Raw genomic sequence first — 19,840 nt, forward strand, 5'->3', positions numbered from 1 at the left:
CAGGCTTCACTGCTGAAGAATGTGTGTGTCACAGTCAGCTGGATTATCCACAGAACACTGCTTCCATTTTCATCTTTTCAATCCCTCCAGCTGCGGTGCTCAGTGAGCAGAGATGAGGTTCTATGCAAACAAGGCCTGGAGCTCCTCATTCTCCAAAGGGAGCCAGTATAACATGCATGATTCACAACTCAAAGCCAAGCAGAGTGATTAAGAAAAGCTAAATTTATATTAAATTATCAACTCCTAAAATACTGAACATAGTGGTTAAATAACTCCAGAAAGTCCAATCTCTCCAGTGAGTAACGTTAAAATCATTACACAAGAATGCAGGGGAATCACTGCCATTAGCTCAGGACAAACAGGAGAGAGAAGTTTGCTTTTTACATAGCAAATCAGTGCTCAAGAGATCATCCCCCAGTTCTGCCCTTTCTACATTCTGTATAGCCCTCATGCAAGTAAGGCCTTTTCCTCCCCAGAACAGGGAAATGCAATGCACCCCCGAGGCAGCATCTCACAAGGGCTGTTTGCTCACATTGGGGGATCTTATGTCCGCTCACACCAGTAGTTGAACTAGGGCTGTAGGAGATTTCACTGCTTCATCTCCCCAGCGTAGCAGACATATGATCTCTGTTGGGGTTGGAGGGGAAGGGACTGGGGAAGTTTGGAGGGTAGCTGTGAATGGTCTTGGGGCTGGAATGTACAGGTTTCCTACCTAAGAGTAGGAATGTGCATAGTTTCAGAGAGAGTTTGAACACCAGTAGCTGTTGGAAAGACTGATTGAGCTTTTCCTTCTGTTCTGCATTCTCAACTCACGCAGCTATTATTTCCATAGGTCCACTGCGTCCCCACTGAGGGGAATGGGTGGGTGTTTCCAGTCCCTCTTCCCCACACACCTGGATGTTTAATGTGTAGTGCAGAGTGATGCATTCACATAACTCATCAGGAGAGAAGAGAGGTAGGGCTGTTCTCCCAGGATGTTAGAGCCTTTTCCCACACAGGCTAGTTCCCCACCCTGCTTCCACTACCCTACACACAGGCTCCCTCCCAACTGGGGTCTTCCTCCTACATTTGAGCCCTTGCTCTTGCCCCTGTGTGTTGCAGCCTGGCTAGCCCAAGTCCATGTTAGTGAAATGGCAAAGCTCTGGCTCCTGCTGCTTTTTCTCCCCACTGAATCCAAATCACCACTCCATGAAGCACCCCTAGCACCAGCTAGGTCCTCCCTACACCCTGGATGGGAATGCACATGGCCTTTTCACAGCAGGAGGCAAGGCTGGGATTATCTCAGGGGATCACTCCTTGGGACAGTTCTGTTTCCAAACACCTAGCTTGGGATTTTATTCTTTACCTTAGATAAAATTCCTATGAAGGAAATGTGGGGACTAAACCCTCTTTTGGAAGGGGAAGAGGTTTTTTTCCTTTAGATGTGGCAAGTCAAGAGAATATTAAAAGAAGAGCTTTGGGCCCAGAAGGAGCTAAAGCTTCAAAGGCTGCCAGGGATGTCTCTCTTGAAGCTCAGATAATTAGGTGTGTGGGTTTTCCACCCCCTGCCTTCCCTGCTCTCCCCTTCCCTCCTAAAAAATGAGGATTTGCAGAGACTAGTTCAAATGTGGTTGGTCTTTGGGTTCCCATGAGCCCTATTCCACATGGATGCCTATTGCCAATGTCATGCATGGACACCAGTCAGCACCCAGGCCCAAGCACACCCCAAAGCTACCAGGGCCCAGCAAGAAACCCACCCAAGAAAACCCAAGGAAAGCACTGTGTATAGGAGCCAGGTATAAGTGAAAGGCCTCATAGGCTGCAGAGCCAGAATAGAACTGGGTCCCCATACAGCTAAGGGGAAGAATAGAGACCTCTGCAAGAAGAATTATTTGCCAGTAAAAAAAATGGAGCTTAAAGCACAACTTCTAGTTGATAAGTGACTATTCAAAAATGGCCCCTAGAGCGCCATGGTTATTTCTCCGATTCCATGTCAAATGGGCTCAGTTTACTAATAGAATGGTTTCCCCAATCATCCCACTTCACACGCCACTAGTAAAAAAAAGGTTCTACCAGCCACAACAGATCCTCAGTGACATCTAGTCAGGCCCATGGTCTTCCATAGGTTTGCACAAGTGTAACTGGCTGGCCTTCTGATGGGAACTTTATAAACAGCTTTGTTGATGATGTAAAAGAAGGAATACACTCCAGACTCTCTCCCTCTGAGCTGAGTTTCCTCGCAGTAGGCCTGTGAAGCTAAGAGCAGTAAAAATATATTCTGTCCCCCGATATGGCAGCTCTAACTCCACTGTACACTGAAAGCAGTTAGGAGAGTCCTATCTGCATTCAGTTGCTTTTTGAAGTGGGTGATAGCAACAAGGTGAATAGGAGCAGTGTCCATTGCCAGCAACAGACACAGTGCTCCAGCACCAAGCTTCACCACTCCTGTAGAGATGTGCCAGAAGGTGGGGAAAGTGGCAGTGACATTCTAATGACATCAATCACAAGAAACATAGCAGCTGTGGTTGCTCTCTTTATCCCCTTAGAAGTGACCTGCTGCTACACTGTCCCCTCTTTCAGCCCTCCACCAATTCCCCAAAGTAGAGAGAGCAGAGCTGGCCTCTGAATGAATCGGGCAAGAGGTGCTGAGCCTGATGAGAAGCTGGCAGTGGAGGAGCTCTGCTCTCCCAGAGGCATGAATTGTGAGCTTGACAGTGCAGAACTCGCAGATTGCCAGAGGGGACAGAATCTGAATTAGACTCAGCCCAGAGGAGTCACTGCAGAAGTTACCATGGCAGCTTCCAGGAAAAGGGAACATATAAATAAACCACAAAACAGTGAGAATGAGCCAAAAGGGTCTCTGGGGTCCATTCCCCCCTGCCATGAGGGAACAGTCTGGCCCCAGCTCCTTGCTGAAAGGCAGTCAGTCTCTGGGCTCCTTGCAACAGGAAGGCTTGTCTCTGGGCTTCTCCCTGCATGACAAAATGAGTCCTGTCTCATTCATATAGAGCAGGGGCTGAGGAGGAGCTGGGCATCTCCAAGGTAGTGCATGCTTTAGACCTCACTCTCCGTGGAGGGCTTGCATTGGTGTTTCCAACCTGTGTCTGGGAGTGAGCCGCGCCGTTCCGGGGTGGCTGCTGCCGTGTTGACACTGCTGCACTCAGACTGCTCCTCCTGCAGCAGCTGCTCAGTTTCGGTGTCATCCAGTGAGCCAGAGCTGGCCTGGATAGAGACAGTGTCAGTCTTCATGCAGACGTGGTCCCGGAGTATCCCTCCCCGGGAGCTCCGTATCTGCTTGAGGTCATCCCACTCAGACTCGTCACCGGACAAGAGGCATATTCCTTCCACAATCTTGATCTTTTCCTTGGTGTAGCAATGATCATGACCAGCCTAGCGGGGAGACAACAGAATAAAAATACCCACAGAGCATCAGTCACTTCTAGCCAAAGAACAAAGCAGCGGCTGGAATGAGACAGGCAAAGAAGCAAGCAAAGGGATGGCCCTCAATGAAAAGAGTAACTGGCTGCTGCCATCAGGGCAGCAGAGACCATTCTAGTCTTCCCCCTCACAATGCTCAGCCCAGCACACCCAAGCCCTCCCCAAAGGAATACCCATTCCAAATCTCCAGGCTCCTTCAATCCATGGAAAAAGGTGAGGGAAGATGGCTCTTCTGCTTCACTTGGACAAATGGAGTCAATGCCATTTGGGGGCAGGAATAATACCAGAGCCTGAATAGGAAGGAGAAACCTGGGAAGCAGGAACAGCCAAGAGAGACTAAAGGGCAGAAGTAGGCAGGAAATCAGGTAGGAGTTTGCAATGGGACAAGGCTGCTAAAAAGGTTAATCAGTTTGGGAGCTGCATATACAGTGGCTTTATATCCCAGAGCAGGGAGGAGCAAGTTGCCCTTTATACACATCTTGAGACAGCCCACCTGGTCTACTGTGTTGGGTTTGAGCACCTCACTGCAGTGAAAATAACAGAGGAAGTATAGAGAACAACAGACATTATCAGAGGGCTAGAGGGACAAAGTTATGAGCAGAGATTAAGAGTGAATTCTGTCTAGCTTGGCTCAGTGATGACTGAAGAGGCATGGGGGTAGACATCTCATAGGTGTTTGTAAACCCGCCCCCCCCAGAGGAGAGAAGAATTGTGTGTGTGACACATGTGGGTATATCTAAGTAATGAGACCAAGAAAAAAATGGGAAAGGTTTAGAGTGAATCTCAGGGAAACCATTCTGACAATGGAGTATTGGAGGCTGTGAAATACAGAGGAAAGATTGAGGGATCTATTTCTTGGGGCATTTCAAACAAAACCACTAAAAATTGTCCTATATGGAACAATCCTATCCTGGCCCCTGGGAAAGGAAGTCAATGGTATAACAGGCCTTATCCATCTCCAGGGTCTACAAGAATCATAAACTCCCCCAGATAAGTTATTTTCTTTAAGTAGCATAAACTGCAAACCCTTAGCCGCACAACCAAAAGACCAGTGCGAGAAAATGCCCTGTGCATCCCCAGCCCAGGGAGTTTAGTTGAGCTAGTTCAAAGGCACAAACACAGACACATGGGAAAGCCAGCCGAGCAGCAATTTGTACATGACAGTGTTAGAGCCTTTCAGTGCTGCAGGAGTGAAGGAGATGGGGGTCACTCACACATATACAAACAGAGCAGTGATACCTGACGTGAGGATGTGAGCAGAAATCAGAAGAAGAAAGATGAGAAGCTATCAGGGGGATGAGAAAGTTGCTGAGGAAACAAAGAGGAGAAACTAAGTGCTACACGATAAAAATAGATACAGCTCTATATGGGGCCCATACCAATGTCCTAGTCATCAGGATTTTCAGTTCTTCTCTCCACCCTGCCCCTCCACATGGTGCATAGACAAGAGCTGTGTCCCTTCAAGCCAGACTCTTCCTGGTTCTATCCGTGACTGCCCAGGGCAGTGTTAGGGTCAGTGGGGAAGGACAGGACTCAGCCAAGGAACATGGGTCCAAAGGTAGAATTTTCCCTTTAAACCCAACAGCCTGGTGGCCAGCAACACTGTAAGAGGGACACAGGAGACTACAGGAATAGGGGGTAAGTTGGAGCCTAAGGCAGGTCTGCGCAAGTGGGAAACAATGAGGAACTGAGAGATGTGCTAGTTAAGCCCTGTGAGTCTTGCTTGGTAGCTTACTGCAGCTGCCCTCACCCATCCCAGGGATCTTCCTGGGACAGATTTTGGAGAGCTCTGGGGATGGGGATGTTCTCAGGGTTCAGGTACCTGCCAAGAACCAAGCACAATTCACTTTCACTATTTACATAGATTTGTAATGTTAGGACAGTTAGAAGTTGGTCCCGGAGGCCTCTAAGAGCAGCTCTTACCTCCTTCTTATAGCACAGCTGGTTGTACAAGGTCGGCTTGGGAATAGTTTCGATCTTCACCTCCTGGGTAGCTGTCCGGTATGACGGGTTACTGTAAGTCAGGTTCCCCAAGCCAGGGTCTGTGAACTTAGACTTCTTGTGTCTGTAGGAGGAGAAATCAGGAAGAGGAGGTGGAAGAACAAACAACAGAAATATCCAAAACACATGACCTGGTAGTAATGGGAGACTAACTACCCAGATATCTGTTGGCAAGGTAACACAAAATGTCCAGTAAGTTCTTGGAATGTGTTAGGGGACAACTTCTTGTTTCAGAAGGTGGAGGCAGTAACTAAGGATATAGAATCAAGTATAAACTAGCTAACTTAACAGGAAGGAATTGGTTGCTAATCTAAAGGTGTATGGCAACTTGGGTGAAAGTGATCATGAAATGATGGACTTCACGATTATAAGGAAAGGAAGAAGTGAAAACAGCAGAATAAGGAAGATGGACTTCAAAAAATCAGACTTTAACTAACTCAGAACTGGTAGAGAAGGCCTCATGGGAAGAAATTCTCAGCAACAGCAAACTATCTCGACGGTAAGGAAAGATAGAAAGACCAGTAAGAGGACAGTATATCTCCATTAGGAGCCTTTAATGACCTGAAAATCAAAAAGGAAACCTACAAAAAGTGGAAACATGGACAAACTGCCAAGGAGGAGTACAAAAGAATAGCATAAACATGCAGAGACAAAGTCAGAAAGTCTAAGACACAAAATGAGTTACACCTAGCAAGGGACATAAAAGGCAATAAGAAGAGCTATCAATACACTAAGAGCAAGAGAAAGACAAATGAAAGTGTAGGTCCTCTACTTAGTGGTGAAGGAGAACTAACAGAGAACTCTAGAAAGCTGAGGTATTGCTTACTTTGCTTCAGTCTTCACTAAAAAGGTTAATAGAATTAATTTAACAACAAGGGGGAAGGAACGCAAGCCAAAATAGAGAGAGAACAGATTAGAGAATATTTAAACAAGTGAGATGTATTCAAATTGGCTAGACCTGATGAAATTCATCCTAGTGTCCTTAAGGAACTAGCTGAAGCAATCTCGGAACTTTTACCAATTATCATTGAGAACTGATGGAGAACAGGTGAGGTCCCTGATGACTGGCGAAGGGGAAACATAGCAACTATATTTTAAAAGGAGAAACACAGAGCACCTGGAGAATTATAGACCAGTCAGCCTAACTTGGATTAGGAGAGAACAGGGTTATAAGGAATAGTTAAAATGGATTTGCCAAGAACAAATCATGCCAAACCAAACTAACTTCCTTTTTGACAGGGTTACTTGTCTAGTGAATAGAGGGGAAGCAATACTCATGATATATCTTGATTTTCGTAAGGCTTTTGACACAGTCCTACATTATAGTCCCATCAGCAAAATAAGGAAATGTGATAAAAATTATTATAAAGCATACAACTTGTTGAAAGACCGTACTCAAATCGTAGTTATCAATGATTCACTGTCGGACTATTGGGACATATCTAATGGGGTCCCAAATAGGTGGTATTGTCCTGGGTCTGGTACTATTCAATATTTTAATTAGTGACTCTCATAATGGAGTGGAGAGTATACTTATAAAATTTGAGGATGACACCAAGCTGGAAGGGGTTGCAAGCACTTTGCAGGACAAGATTAAAATTCAAAGTGACTGACAAATTGGACTGAAATCAACAAGATGAAATTCAGTAAAGACCAGTATAAAGTACTACATTTAGGAAGGAAAAATTAAGTGCACAACTACAAAATGGGGATAGTACTGCTGAAAAGCGGGGAGGGGGCGGGCTATAGTGGATCACTAATTTAATATGAGCCAATAATGTGATATGCTGTGAAAAACACTAATTTTTCTGGAGTATATTAACAGGAGTTTCATATGTAAGACATGGGATAATTATTCTGCTCTACTTGGCACTGGTAGGCCTCATCTGGAGTTCTGTGTCCAGTTCTGAGAGCCACACTTTAAGAAACATGTGAATAGATGATAGTGTGTCCAGAGGACAGCAGCAAAAATGATAAATGATTTACAAAACCTGACCAATGAGGAAAGGTTTAAAAAAACTGGGTATGTTTAGTCTTCTTTGCTCAAGACTGAGAGGGGCACCTGATAACAGTCTTTAAATATGTTAGGGGCCGTTACAAAGAGGACTGTGACTGATGACCAGAGGGTAGGTGAAGAAATAACAGGCTTAATCTGCAGCAAGGGAGACTTTGGCTAGATGTGAGAAAAACTTTCTAACTATACGAATATTTAAGCGCTGGAATAAGTTTTCAAAGGAGGTTGTGGAATCCCCATAATTGGAGTTTGTCTAACCTGTTCTTAAAAACCATCTGTCACAGACTGTCTAGGTTTACTTGGTCCTGACTCAGTGCAGAGGACTGGACTACATGACCTTGAGGTCCCTTCCAGCCCTACATTTCTATGATTCTGTCAGTAGAGAATTACGGTCCCACTGCCAAAAGGTCTGTTTCTACAGACAAGGCCCCAACCTAGTGACCAGAAAGCTCCAATGATCTATTTGTTCCCTCAAGCCAGAGGAGAGCCTGTTTCATCAGGTACAGGTGTGCCCTTCAGCTGCCTGTACAGCCACCATGCACTAGGGCCAGGCAGTCGGGTTGTCTCTCACTTACACCAGTACAAGTCAGAGGTGACTTCACTATTAGGCAATGGAGTCATATTAGTGTAAAACCCATAAGAGCAGAATCAGGTCATGGACTTTACAGAGACAGAGATCAGTAGAACAAAACAAGTGCCCCTTAGGAGAGGGTCACGCTCTGGAAGAGCTTGTGAGAGCAGCTGGCTGAAAGCGTTTGGAACGCACAGATTTACTAGACCAGCGTTTCTCAAACTGTGGGTCGGGACCCCAAAGTGGGTCATGACCCCATTTTAATGAGGTCACCATGGCTGGTGTTAGACTTGCTGGAACCTGGTGCCAAAGCCCGAGCCCCACTGCCCCAGGCTGAAGCTGAAACCCGAGCGCTGCAGCCATGGGCAGCGGGGCTCAGGTTACAGGCCCTTTGCCTGGGCTTCAACTTTGCCCCCTAGCCCTTGGTGGTACGGCTCAGGCTTGGGCTTTGGCCCCCAAACCCGGGGCAGCAATGCTTGGGTGGGCTCAGGCTTCAGTCCCCTGTCCTGGGATCATGTAGTAATTTTTGTTGTCAGAAGGGGGTCGCGATACAATGAAATTTGAGAACTTCTGTACTAGACGAGATCCAATGCCATGGTGATACAAATTCCATCACGCTCCTGCATATGATTTTCCAGACTCTCTATAACATCAAGCTAAACAGGGTTTTGCAGAGCAGGGAGCAGGAGGGCTGGGTGCAAGTGCAGGGGGTGGCTCTTCCCATATGCTCTTTATAAGGAGGAGGAGAACTTTAGGGCTCCCCAACAGACCTCAGTCTGCTCCCCAAGGTCTACGTGGGCCAGGGGTCTTCGTAAATAAAATGAAATCGTTATTATTACTGTTTCCAGATAATGAGATGCCTGTAGCCCCAGCGATGAAGGACCTTTGTTGAAAGTCTCCTTCAACCAAAAGACTCAATTCACCAACAACAAGGAAGAAGGGGACAGGATGGGAAGTGGGGGTCAGATACCTGTATATAATTAGAGCAGCAATAAGCAGCAGAATGACCAAGACACTCAGGAGGCCTCCAATAATGTAGGTGACATGCAGCCCTTCTCCTGAAAAAGAATAGCAAGGGTGAGAGGAGGCCCTTTCTGTGCCACTGGAATATGTTCAAAACTAGTGTAGCTGTGTGTGCATACATGTACACACCTATGTATTGGGGTTTAGCAGCCCAACTCTAGGGTGGATCTTGGCACAGCTTGAGCCCATTCTCTCCTCTTCAGGGAATCTGGAGAAGACCTCTGAAGTAGGGGTGATATTATTTTTCAAAGATAGGGGCAAGTTAACCCCCTTCTGCTCACAGCTTACTCCCTGGCTGGGTTAGTCTTCCTCACCAACCAGACTAGAGGGGGAAAGCACCCTTTGGGAGCTAAACTTGTTCCGCCTGAGTGATGAATGTGGGGGTTGGGGAACTCTGCTGTCCTTCAGACTAAAATCCTCTCCTCTGGCCACCTAGGGAAGAGCCTGTTTGGGGCTGAAAGAGAGCATGACTGATTTTCATCCTTGGGATACTCCTTGTCCTGCTCAGAATGAGATTGAAGAAAGTCACATTTGAGTCCTGAACACCTTAGAGCGAAAGGCCCTGGCATAATCTGGAAGAAAGGTTCAGCTAGCAGAGAGTAAGGAAGAAGAACTCACCTGTGGTTGCCAGTACTGCCTCGTTCTTCCGGGTGCACAGGCCTTGGCCAATATCTTTGTCAGAGCAGCTGAAGGGCACAAAGACACAGAGTTATCATCTCGCTGCACAGAGCGGCCAGTCATCATCTGGGTATGGATGGAGCCATGCAGGATAGGGCAGGCTGCAGCTGGGAATGGAGGGTAAGCTGGGGGTTTGAGAAGGGGCATTATGATAAGAGATTCCTTTGCCTGCTCAAGTATACCCTTCTACCCAGATGAAAGAGGTTTCTCTGGACCTAACTATGTAGGTCTTAGAGTCTCCACACTCTTCTGTCGCACTGCAAGTGAAGCTGGGATCTTTGGACAGCTTGTTCACGGGACATATTCAAGAAAGGGCATTAGCGCTGAGCAGTCACTCTTCCCCTTCCCTCTACATTGAGGCTACATAGTGCTAATCTCTTAGGAAAGGAACAGAAGAAAAGCCAGCCCTGCAGAGAAAAAATTTTCTGCAGGGATTTTTATTCCCAGCAAAGAGAAAGAGGTATGTCTTTGCTTGCAGTTAATACCCCAATATGCGATGGGAGAGAAGTGGGCCAAGGGACAATGGCAGAAAATACTTTCTATGCATTTAATCATAAAAGTAAGACCTGCAGACATGCTGTTTGGTCCCATCCTAGCTATCTCTTCAGGGCCAAGGCAGGGCTGCTTCCAGGGCTCTGCCCAGTATAGTTTAAAATGATCAAAGCAATGGAGCTCCCACCCCCCCATCCCATGGGAAATCATTCTCCATGTTAAGAGTTCAGCAGTCATACATGTGAAGCACAGGGTACCATAGGCAGGGCCAAGAGGATTCCTGCACCTTGAACAACCAATCACACTTGCAGGCACATTTGAAAGTGGGCAGCAAGGCCTATGCAGCCCATGCCAGCTCCAAAGAGTGCTGGCTAGAGCCCTGCGCAGATAAAAATGTGGATCCGCATCCAAAAGAATCAACTTGTATCTGACCCGCAATCTGCCCTCTGTCTTTTATCCGCAAACCACACCAGCAGCCAGCTATCTCTCAGTGCCTCTTAGGAGCAGTGTCTGTGTGCAAGTGTACTGTATACAGGATCTCAAAAGTGGGGAAGCAGCTGTCTGTAGCTCCTAGCCTATGAGGCTGCTTCCTTGCCTTCTAGATCCTGTATTCCTCTCCCCTTTCTCCCCCCTCCCGCCAAATACAGAGGAAAGGAGAGGAGATAGATCAAGAGGCAGCTGTCTGTAGCTCATATGGCTTCCTAACTTACTTTGCAGAAGCAGCTGCCTCCCTCTCCAACTGACCTGATATAGCAATACTGAAGTCGGGAGTTTCCTAAATTTCTTGGCTGCTTAAACTGCATCAATAGGAGCTGGGGGATTTTGCTGCCTGTCTTGATCTATCACCGCCCCTTTCTCTGTATGGAGCAGGGGGAGGGAATATAGGATCTGGAAGGAAGCAGCCTCACAGGCTATGAGCTGCAGACAGCTGCTTCCCCACCTTTGAGATCCTATATTTAGAGCCCTGCACGAATACAAAATTTGTATTTACCATCCAATCTACAAAAATGGTCCTCAGTTATCCACAGATTTGCAGGGCTCTAGTGCGGGCCTCTGCCTTCGTAGACAGGGTCTTCTGTGGCTATTTACAGGGTGTCTAGAGTTTGTATGGTCTCACTCTACCTTGGGGAGGTGTGATAAGGTGGTGGAAGCTGAAAGGGACATGCACATCCTGCATTTAACTCTCAAGTCCAGATTGCAAGCTGCAAAGTCACTCACTTTCCTTCTGTTGCTTCCAGGGATGTGTGGGGTTTGGTCGTTGCAGAGCCTGATCTGCCAGGTGAGGTCTGGCTCCTCTCGCTCATACTGGTTGTTTCAGGAACAGGGGGGACCATTCCAGGAACTAAACAATATAGACAGAAAAAGAAATATGAGCCTGGTTTTGTGAGACAGATGAAGAAGTCTGCTAGACCACAGATCACTTCCTAAATAGTGAGACCAAGAATTTGTGTACAGAGCTCAGATACCCAATGCCCATCTGCTCCAGCAGGAAGCAATGTAGGAAAGGTATTTGCAGCTCACAGCTGCTTGACTTACATTGTAGGGACTTTTGTAGGTTTGGAGACCTCCCAGATACCCTGCTTCTCAACAGGAGATGCTAAAGGCCAGGGTGGGAGTGCTGGCTGTGGTTCACATATGGATGCTATTACCCCAGAGAATCTCTCTGAACTCACCGGTGGAGCAGGGTCGTCCATCTGGTTCATCTGGACATGCACAAACAAAGTCAGAAACCCTGGCAAAGCAGAGATGGGTGCAGCCTCCATTATTCACTCCACAGGCATTCGTACCTGAAGGAGACAACCAAGGCATTAAACCTGGAGCAAGTGATCAGGTGAGGCCTTGATGGAGTTCAGTACACAAGAGCAGGAGCCTCACTTCCCTCTCAATCAAGATACACTGCTCAGAAGGCCAAGGAACTTCTGTGCCACATGAACCAACCCCTCTACCCCACAGTACTGAGAGAATGATGGAGAGAGCCAGGCACCAACAGATTACAATAACTGTGTCAAAAAGGGGCTAAAATATTCTGGAAATCAGCAGAGAGGAGCCCAACCATTGCATCCAAACAGATAAATCTTCGGAATAGACGCTTGGTGGTTACTACAGAGAATTCTTTCCCAGGTCTCTGTCTGGAGGCTCTTGCCCACATGCTCAGGATCTAACTGATCACCATATTTGAGGTTGTGAAGGAATGCCCAGGTCAGATTGGCAACGACCCTGTGGCCTTCCTCTGCAACATGGGGCATGGGCCACTTGCTGGTTTGACCTAGAGTAAACGGTCGATTCTCTGTAACTTGAAGTCTTTAAATCAAGATTTGAGGACTTCAATAACCCAGTCAATAACTGGGCATAGGGCAGGTGAGTGAGGTCCTGTGGACTGGGATGTGCATGAGGTCAGACGACATGATCATGATAGTCCCTTCTGGCATTAAAGTCTGAGTCTAAACTGATTGTTTAATAATTTGTTCCAGTATATTTTCCAGGTATCAAAGTTAAGCTGACTGGCTTTGATTCTCTGAGTCCTTCGTTCACCTTTTTAAAGATAGATACTATATTTGCCTTCTCCTGTCCTCTGGGAATTCACCCTCCGCTCCATGAGTTCTCAAAAGATAATTGCTTATGGTTTCCAAATTGCTTCTACGAGTTCCTTACAGACACTAGAATAAATTTCATCCGGTCCAGCCAACTTGAATATATCTAATTTATCTAGATGTTCTTTAACCTGATCTTTCTCTATTTTGGCTTGCCTTCCTTCCCCTTGTTGTTAATATTAATTATGTGAAGCATCTGGTCATAATTAATTCTTTTAGTGAAGACTGAAGCAAAATAGGGATGAAACCCCTCAGTCTTCTTCAAATTGTTTATTTGCTCTCCTTCCCTGCTAAGTAGAGGTCTACACTTTTCTTCATCTTTCCATTGCTCCTAATGTGTTTATAGAACCTCTTCCTATTGCCTTTTGTCACTTGTTAGGTATAACTCTTTTTGTTCCTTAGCCTGTCTGGCTTAGTCCCTACATGCTTGTGTTATTGTTTTGTAATCATCCTTAGCAATTTGTCCACATTTCCACTTTTTGTAGGTTTCTTTTTTTTTTTTATTTTCAGGTAATTAAAGAACTCCTGATGGAGTCATATTGGCCTTTTACTATTCTTCCTATCTTTCCTTCACATCAAGATTGACAATATCAAAGGAGCAACAGCAAACTCTTTGAGAAACAACCAGCTCTCCAGAACTCCTTTTTCTCTTAGCCCTGGTCTACACTGAAGGGGGGAATCGAGCTAAGTTACGCAACTTCAGCTACGTGAATAACATAGCTGAAGTCGACATACTTAGATCGACTTACCATGGTGTCTTCACCAAGGTGAGTCGACTGCTACCGCTCCCCCGTCGACTCTGCCTGTGGAGTACAGGAGTCGACAGGAGAGCGCTTGGGGGTCGATTTATCGTGTCTAGACTAGACAAAATAGATCGATACCTGCTGGATCGATTGCTGCCCGCCGATCCGGCGGGTAGTGAAGACATACCCTTAGAGTTTCTTCCCATTGAACCTTACCTACCAGTTCTCTGAGTTGGTTAAAGAATTTTTTTTTTTTAAGTCCATCTTCCTTATTCAGCTGCTCTCACTACATCCTTTCCTTAGGCTCATGAAATCTACCATTTTATGATCACTTTCCCCTCAGTTGCTGTCCACCTTCAGATTTGCAACACAATTCTCCATTAGTAAGACAAGTCTAAACTGACCGTCCCCCAGTTACTTCCTCCACCTTCTGAAACAAGAAGTTGTCCCCAACACGTTCCATGAAATTACTGGCCATTTTGTGTTACTTTTTCAAGAGACGTCAGGGTAGTTCAAGTCTCCCATTACTATCAGATCTTGTGTTTTGGTATTTCTGTTATTTGTTCTGGACATGCTTCATCCTCCTCCTGATTTGGTAGGCTGTAGTAGTCTCCTACCATGACATTGCCCCTGGTTTTTCCCCTCCTTATCTTCACCCAGAGACTTTCAACGGGCCTTCCTCTCACCTCCTTTTGGACCTCAGAACAAGAATATATATTCTGGATGTACAATGCAACTCCTCCCTTTTTTCCCTGCCTGCCCTTCCTGAATGAGGAAAGACAGGCAGTTATAAGGAAGTTATAACATAGGCTTCCACAGCTGAAATCTTAGAGATGCAGAGAACGTGCCCAACCAAGACTGAGGGAAGAGTCACAGTTTGTAGGCCACACAAAGGGGGGTGAGTGGAGGGCAAGGGCTCTCTGGTGAGAGACTGCACTCATTAAACATGCCAGAGTACCTGCAACCTGCTTGGCAACAACTAGCAGATGCAGCAATTAGGATCACCCCATATACCTGTCTGCCTCTGTGGGGAGACCACAATGATATCCATTAGCCCCTCAACATTAGCCAGGACAGTCTCCTTGTTTCGGCCTGAGTATTTGTCCACTCGCTGGATAGATTTGGTTTGCCAGTCAGTCCAGTAGATCCACCTGTCCTGCTGCTCAGAGGGAAAAAATCAAAGGCATTAGAGCATTTGGTCACATATATACAGGAACTGCAACAAGAGTATTCATAGGGCTTAGGACTCCAGACAAATCCCCTTCCCAGCCTAACTTCCCTCTTCTCAATGTCAATCAGGAGCTTCCCGCATCCCCTCAGCCAAACTCTTTTTCTAGAAACAGCCTTAGGTAAATCTCAACCCAAAGAGGAACACACCAGATCCCCCACTACCCCATATATACCCAAGCAGTCTGTACTATCCCCTGTGGAGCCTGGCTGTACAGCAGTCACTGCATTCACCAATACCAGCAGGCTCCTTTTTACCTGTGTCAGGGCAAAGGGGTGTGAAACCTGGCTGACCAGGACCTGGCGTAACTTCCCATTGAGATCAGCACTCTCTATACGGTCAAGATGTGCATCCACCCAGTAAATCCTATAGAGACAGGGAAAAGAGATGAGACCAAACCCCACTGTTAGTCTTCTACCCATACTCACACGTCACACTTCTGAGTCACTCACTAGCCCAAGATGCCTCAGATCAGGCAAAACTCTTCAGAGGATTGAGCTAAAAAGGCTCAGGTGCACTACATATCTTACTCAGTTCTCCTGGGTATGACAGCATCACTCCCACTCTTGAACTGACCTTCTAGTATCATAGTCTAATGTCAGTCCATTGGGCCAGCCCAGGTCAGTGTTGATTAGAATTTTGCGCTCAGAGCCATCCAAGTTTGCCCGCTCAATTTTAGCGATGTGACCCCAGTCTGTCCAGAAGAGGTACCTGAACAGAGACAAGGCAGATGCAAGAGACAGGTAAGCTCCCAGAGGATGGGGAAGAGGCAGAAGGACAGGTATGAGACTTTGCATTATTAAGTCCACTAAAAACTTTACTTGTGGACTAAAACAGCTGAGTGTACATTTTTCACTAAAAGTTCCAGTTTTGTTCACTTATCACACCCCATTTTCCCAATCTTGGCCCGCATCACTCCAAGCTGGACCTAACTCTTCCCCAGCCGCTAACATCATCCCACTCCAAACAAAGGCAGCCCAGTCTCCAGGAACTTGCCAGACTCAGACCACACATCCTTCCTTCCTCCCAGATCTCCCTCCCATTGAACTGGCCTTGTACATCCTGACCTCCCACATCTTCCCCTCCACTTGGCCCTAAACCTACCCCTTCTTGGGAAAGGCAGCAATTGCTCGGGGTTCATCCAGGCTGTTATTAATAAGCACTTTTCTGCAGCTGCCATCCAGTCTGGCCACTTCAATGGTGTTGCGACCTGTGTCAGTCCAGTACAGGTTCCTGGCAACCCAGTCCACTGCCAAGCCATCCGTCGTCTTCAGCCCATGACCAATGACGGTCTCCATGCTGCTGCCATTCAGGTCTGCCCGCCTGGGGAAATCAGTGCCAAACAGGATAAGGCATAAGAGGGCTCCTCATGATCCTTCAAGTCTCCCTGTGCCATTCTTCTCTATCAGTGGGACCACCAGCTCTTCCCCCCCAGTTCCCATGAAGGCTACATGTGTCTCCAACAATTAGTTCAGTAACACAAACTGCTGTAAGAAGAAAAGGAGTACTTGTGGCACCTTAGAGACTAACAAATTTATCTGAGCATAAGCTTTCGTGAGTTACAGCTCACTTCATCGGATGCTGTGTATGCTGTCGGTGAGTATCACTACATTCCCAGCCCTTCAGGCAGGAACCACCTCCGCCTACTGTAAAACACTAATCTATAAGAGCAGCCAACAGTGCAAAGACAAACTCAGCCTAAGAGGCTGGGCGCCCAGCAGCCACTTACCCCTGGGCACCTACCTGATGACATCAAGGAAGACATCTGTGTAGTAAATCTTGCCGTCCACACTGTCATAGTCCAGAGAGATGACATTGTTCAGCTCTGGGACAGGGACATGCACATCAGTGTGATCATTTGTGTCCAGTGAGATGCGTCGGATGGAGCCACGGCTGGAGAAGAGCAGATAGGTCTCCGGAGAGGGATCACAGGTCTGCTCATCACTCTTCAGCTGGATGCCGGTGGGGCAGGCACAAGAGAAGCCAGCAGGGTGGGGCAGGCAGAGGTGGGAGCAGCCACCATTCCTTATGCTGCACTTGTTAAAGCCTTTGGGAAAAAGGAAGAGGAAAAGTCAGCCTGACTCCATGTTTCCAGAGACCTAAGCCTTCCATCTGTTTACAGGGCACAAACACATAATTCACTGGCCGCTGATTTCATTCCAACGGCATCCTTGCTAGGACTAGATTGTAGGTCACCACGAAGGGACACTTACCCAAAGATTCAACTGTGCTCTGCAGGATCAGTGGATGTGGGGGGCCAGTAGGGGCAGCCCCCTGGCCTGTACTCCTTGATATTAGAACTTCCCAATGGAAGAAACAGCAAACAGCTGGTTTCCACTGGCCGTCTGAGGATCATGTGATTCCAGTTTAGCTCTGCTATTTGCAATAGCAGCAACACCACCCCAGCTGGAAAGAGTGCAGGAGTGGCATAATAAGCCACCCCTAGCCAGTCTGGCCCAGAAGTTTCCATTCTGAGTTAGACACATGTAGCAGTGGTGCTACATAGGCCCACATTAAGCAAATGGCTTCTTAGTGGGTATGCATATTTAGTTTTATCATGGGAATAGTCAGGCTTTTTTTTATTATTAAATCTATATATATTTAGTGTGAGGGAGGAAAGTCCAGCAGAAGCAAGGGAGAAGGCAACAGGTATGGGACAAGGGCGGTGTCAGGGCTGGAGCAAACAGGAGGGAGTGGGACTGGGATGCTGACCAAAAGCAGCAGGTGTTGAGGAAGGAGTGAGGTTGCATAGTGCACAGTGTTAGGGAGGATGTTTCAGCCATGTGAGAAGAGGCCAAGAGCTGCCTGTAGGAGAAGGTAAGGAGGCACATTCCAGTGAACCAAGCCAGCAGAGCAAGGGAACACTGAGGATGGGAAATGAATAGGAGACAGGGAATGGCTGTGCAGACCCCAGAAGGGTAGGGTAAGGAATTTTACACTGCCAAGGAGACATTGGAGGAGGAGGAGGAGGATGTGATGAAAGCAGCAAATGAGGAAAAGGGTTTTAGCAGCAGTAGGCTTGAGTATTTGCTGTGTCTATGAATGGTCTGGACTGAGTGACAGCCTAAATGCAAGGAGAGAAGGGGAAGCAGGAGCCAAAAATGACACCAAGACTGTGCACCTGGGTGGATAATGGAAACAGTCAGTTACTGTGGGAGGGGGTTGGGGTAGGGACGGGGGTTGGAGAAGGAATTTATTTTCGGCCCTGCATGATCTCCCAATGAAATACCAGAAGAGCCCTCTCAATGACAGCTTCCAGAGGCCCCTCTAGTCATATGGAGATGATACTCCTGGCTCCAAGGCCTGATGATACTCCTGGCTCCAAGGCAGTCTGGAAACTCACCAAGGGGCCGTGTCCTGTCAACAGCTTGAATGTCCATCAGGCCGGGCAGGTTTGCCCTCACCAGGATGACGTTGGCGCCGGTATCCTTGTCAGCCCGGTGAATGCTGCGGGTTTGCCAGTCAGTCCAGTAGATGTATGAGTCCAGTAGGGTGAGACCATAGGGATGCTGCACTGGTGACAGCAGGGTGTGGCGGTTTGCACCATTTAGGTCTGCAGCCTCAATGCGCTAGAGAGGGGGCAAGAAGGAACACCCTGTTCAGTCCTTTCCCTTAGATAATGTCCTGAGCAAAGACAAGCATGTGTGAAGCTGGGACTGGAGTCCAAGTAAGCAACATGGCTCTGGTCCACCATCCCCAACAGCCCAGGCCCACACGAAGTCTCAGAGTGCTTCCACACAGTTCCTTTCTTTTCTGACACCTTACCCAGGGACTTCAGAAACGGCCTCTAGGATACCAAGGCTGCAATGTTAATCCCATAGGAATCATTACAGAGAAGACACCAACCTCTGTGTGCGCATCGGCCCAGAGCAGCTGCGATCCAGCCTTATCCACTGCCAGCCCATTGGGCCAGCCCAGGTTGTTGCTGATCAGCACCAGGCGTCCTGAGCCATCCATGCCAGAGCGTTCCAGCTTGGCATTCTCACCCCAGTCCGTCCAGTACATGTATCTAGGGAAAAGGGGAAAGCCAAGAACACATCAGAGAAATAGCAGAGAGGTTAATGCCTCCAGGCCTTCTTCCTCAAGACAGTACCCTGCCAGCACTAACCCCATCTCATGGTACAGTGCAATTGCCCTTGGGCTGTCCAAGTTCTGCCAGACCAAAACCTTCCTCATTGATCCATCCAGGTTGCCCACTTCAATCCGATTGGTTCCCGTGTCTGTCCAATATACCTTGCGGCCAATAGCATCCACTGCCAGCCCATCTGTGGTCAGCAGACCTGAGAAAGCAGAATTGTACCAAGGTAACTTCTCATCCTTCAACACCGATCAGATAACCCTGGGGATTGCCCCTGCTCACCACTCAAGTCTGGGAGTGCTCCCCCTACAGTACCTATAGGACTTTCACCCCTGACTCCCCTAGAGCTGGAAACCCAAGGAATTCCGCTCCAGGCTGCCACATAAAGATATGGTGCACTCTGGCAAAGCATCCCTCACCTGTGGTGATGATGTCTTCATACTGTGAGCCATTCAGGGCAGCCCTGCTGATTTTCCGCAGCGTGCTATCTGACCAGTAAACCTTTCCTGGTAGGGAAATTGGAAAAATCAAAAATCAGCAAACTCCTTTATATAGCCCCAGGCCTCCTTGAGATTATCGGCACCTGGATTACTCTGAAGAGCAGCAGGGTCATGCAGTCCAGTGGTCTGTCAGTGTCCAGCGCCATAGGACACAGAGTCACAGTAATTCAGTTAAAGGGATAGAAAAGCCACAGCTCCTCCAGTTCCAGCCTCTCCCAGAGGGAGGTGCCATAGTGAATGGTGAGGAACACTGCCTCTGGGGAGCTCACGGCTGCTCTTGAAAGGGTCCCTGTACAGAATGATGCAGTTTATTATTTAAGATGTTACTGACCAATAGTGTAATCAGACCCATGTCTGGATTTCAGGATGGTCCCAGAGGACAAGACTCAGACATTCTCACCCACCACACAAAATGGGGTTCAACCCAGACAGATAATGCCAGATACACAGGCCAAGTCAATCCTCAGAATTTAAGTCAAACCAATTACATTGCTCAGGGGTGTG

The 19,840-nt window shown here is 47.4% G+C and overlaps 1 protein-coding gene across 6 annotated transcripts in view; it reads right to left on the reverse strand.

Moving 5' to 3' along the window:
* Positions 1–223: 223 nt before the first annotated feature.
* LRP4 (LDL receptor related protein 4) overlaps positions 224–19,840 on the reverse strand; it is a 104,765-nt gene continuing 85,148 nt past the window's right edge. For all 6 annotated transcript variants that reach the window (XM_073348231.1, XM_073348230.1, XM_073348229.1 and 3 more), the window contains 15 exons: positions 19,256–19,342; positions 18,867–19,038; positions 18,605–18,767; positions 18,102–18,327; positions 16,502–16,805; positions 15,863–16,081; positions 15,335–15,469; positions 15,016–15,124; positions 14,545–14,689; positions 11,870–11,983; positions 11,415–11,538; positions 9,645–9,712; positions 8,974–9,061; positions 5,341–5,482; positions 224–3,369 (listed from right to left, as the gene is read on the reverse strand). In XM_073348231.1, coding sequence (XP_073204332.1) covers positions 3,034–3,369; positions 5,341–5,482; positions 8,974–9,061; positions 9,645–9,712; positions 11,415–11,538; positions 11,870–11,983; positions 14,545–14,689; positions 15,016–15,124; positions 15,335–15,469; positions 15,863–16,081; positions 16,502–16,805; positions 18,102–18,327; positions 18,605–18,767; positions 18,867–19,038; positions 19,256–19,342 — 2,432 coding nt within the window. In that variant the 3' untranslated portion in view covers positions 224–3,033. The remainder of the gene's footprint in view (positions 3,370–5,340; positions 5,483–8,973; positions 9,062–9,644; positions 9,713–11,414; positions 11,539–11,869; positions 11,984–14,544; positions 14,690–15,015; positions 15,125–15,334; positions 15,470–15,862; positions 16,082–16,501; positions 16,806–18,101; positions 18,328–18,604; positions 18,768–18,866; positions 19,039–19,255; positions 19,343–19,840) is intronic.

This window comes from Lepidochelys kempii, chromosome 6 (genome assembly GCF_965140265.1).
Source record: "Lepidochelys kempii isolate rLepKem1 chromosome 6, rLepKem1.hap2, whole genome shotgun sequence".
NCBI classification, from domain to species: Eukaryota; Metazoa; Chordata; order Testudines; family Cheloniidae; genus Lepidochelys; species Lepidochelys kempii.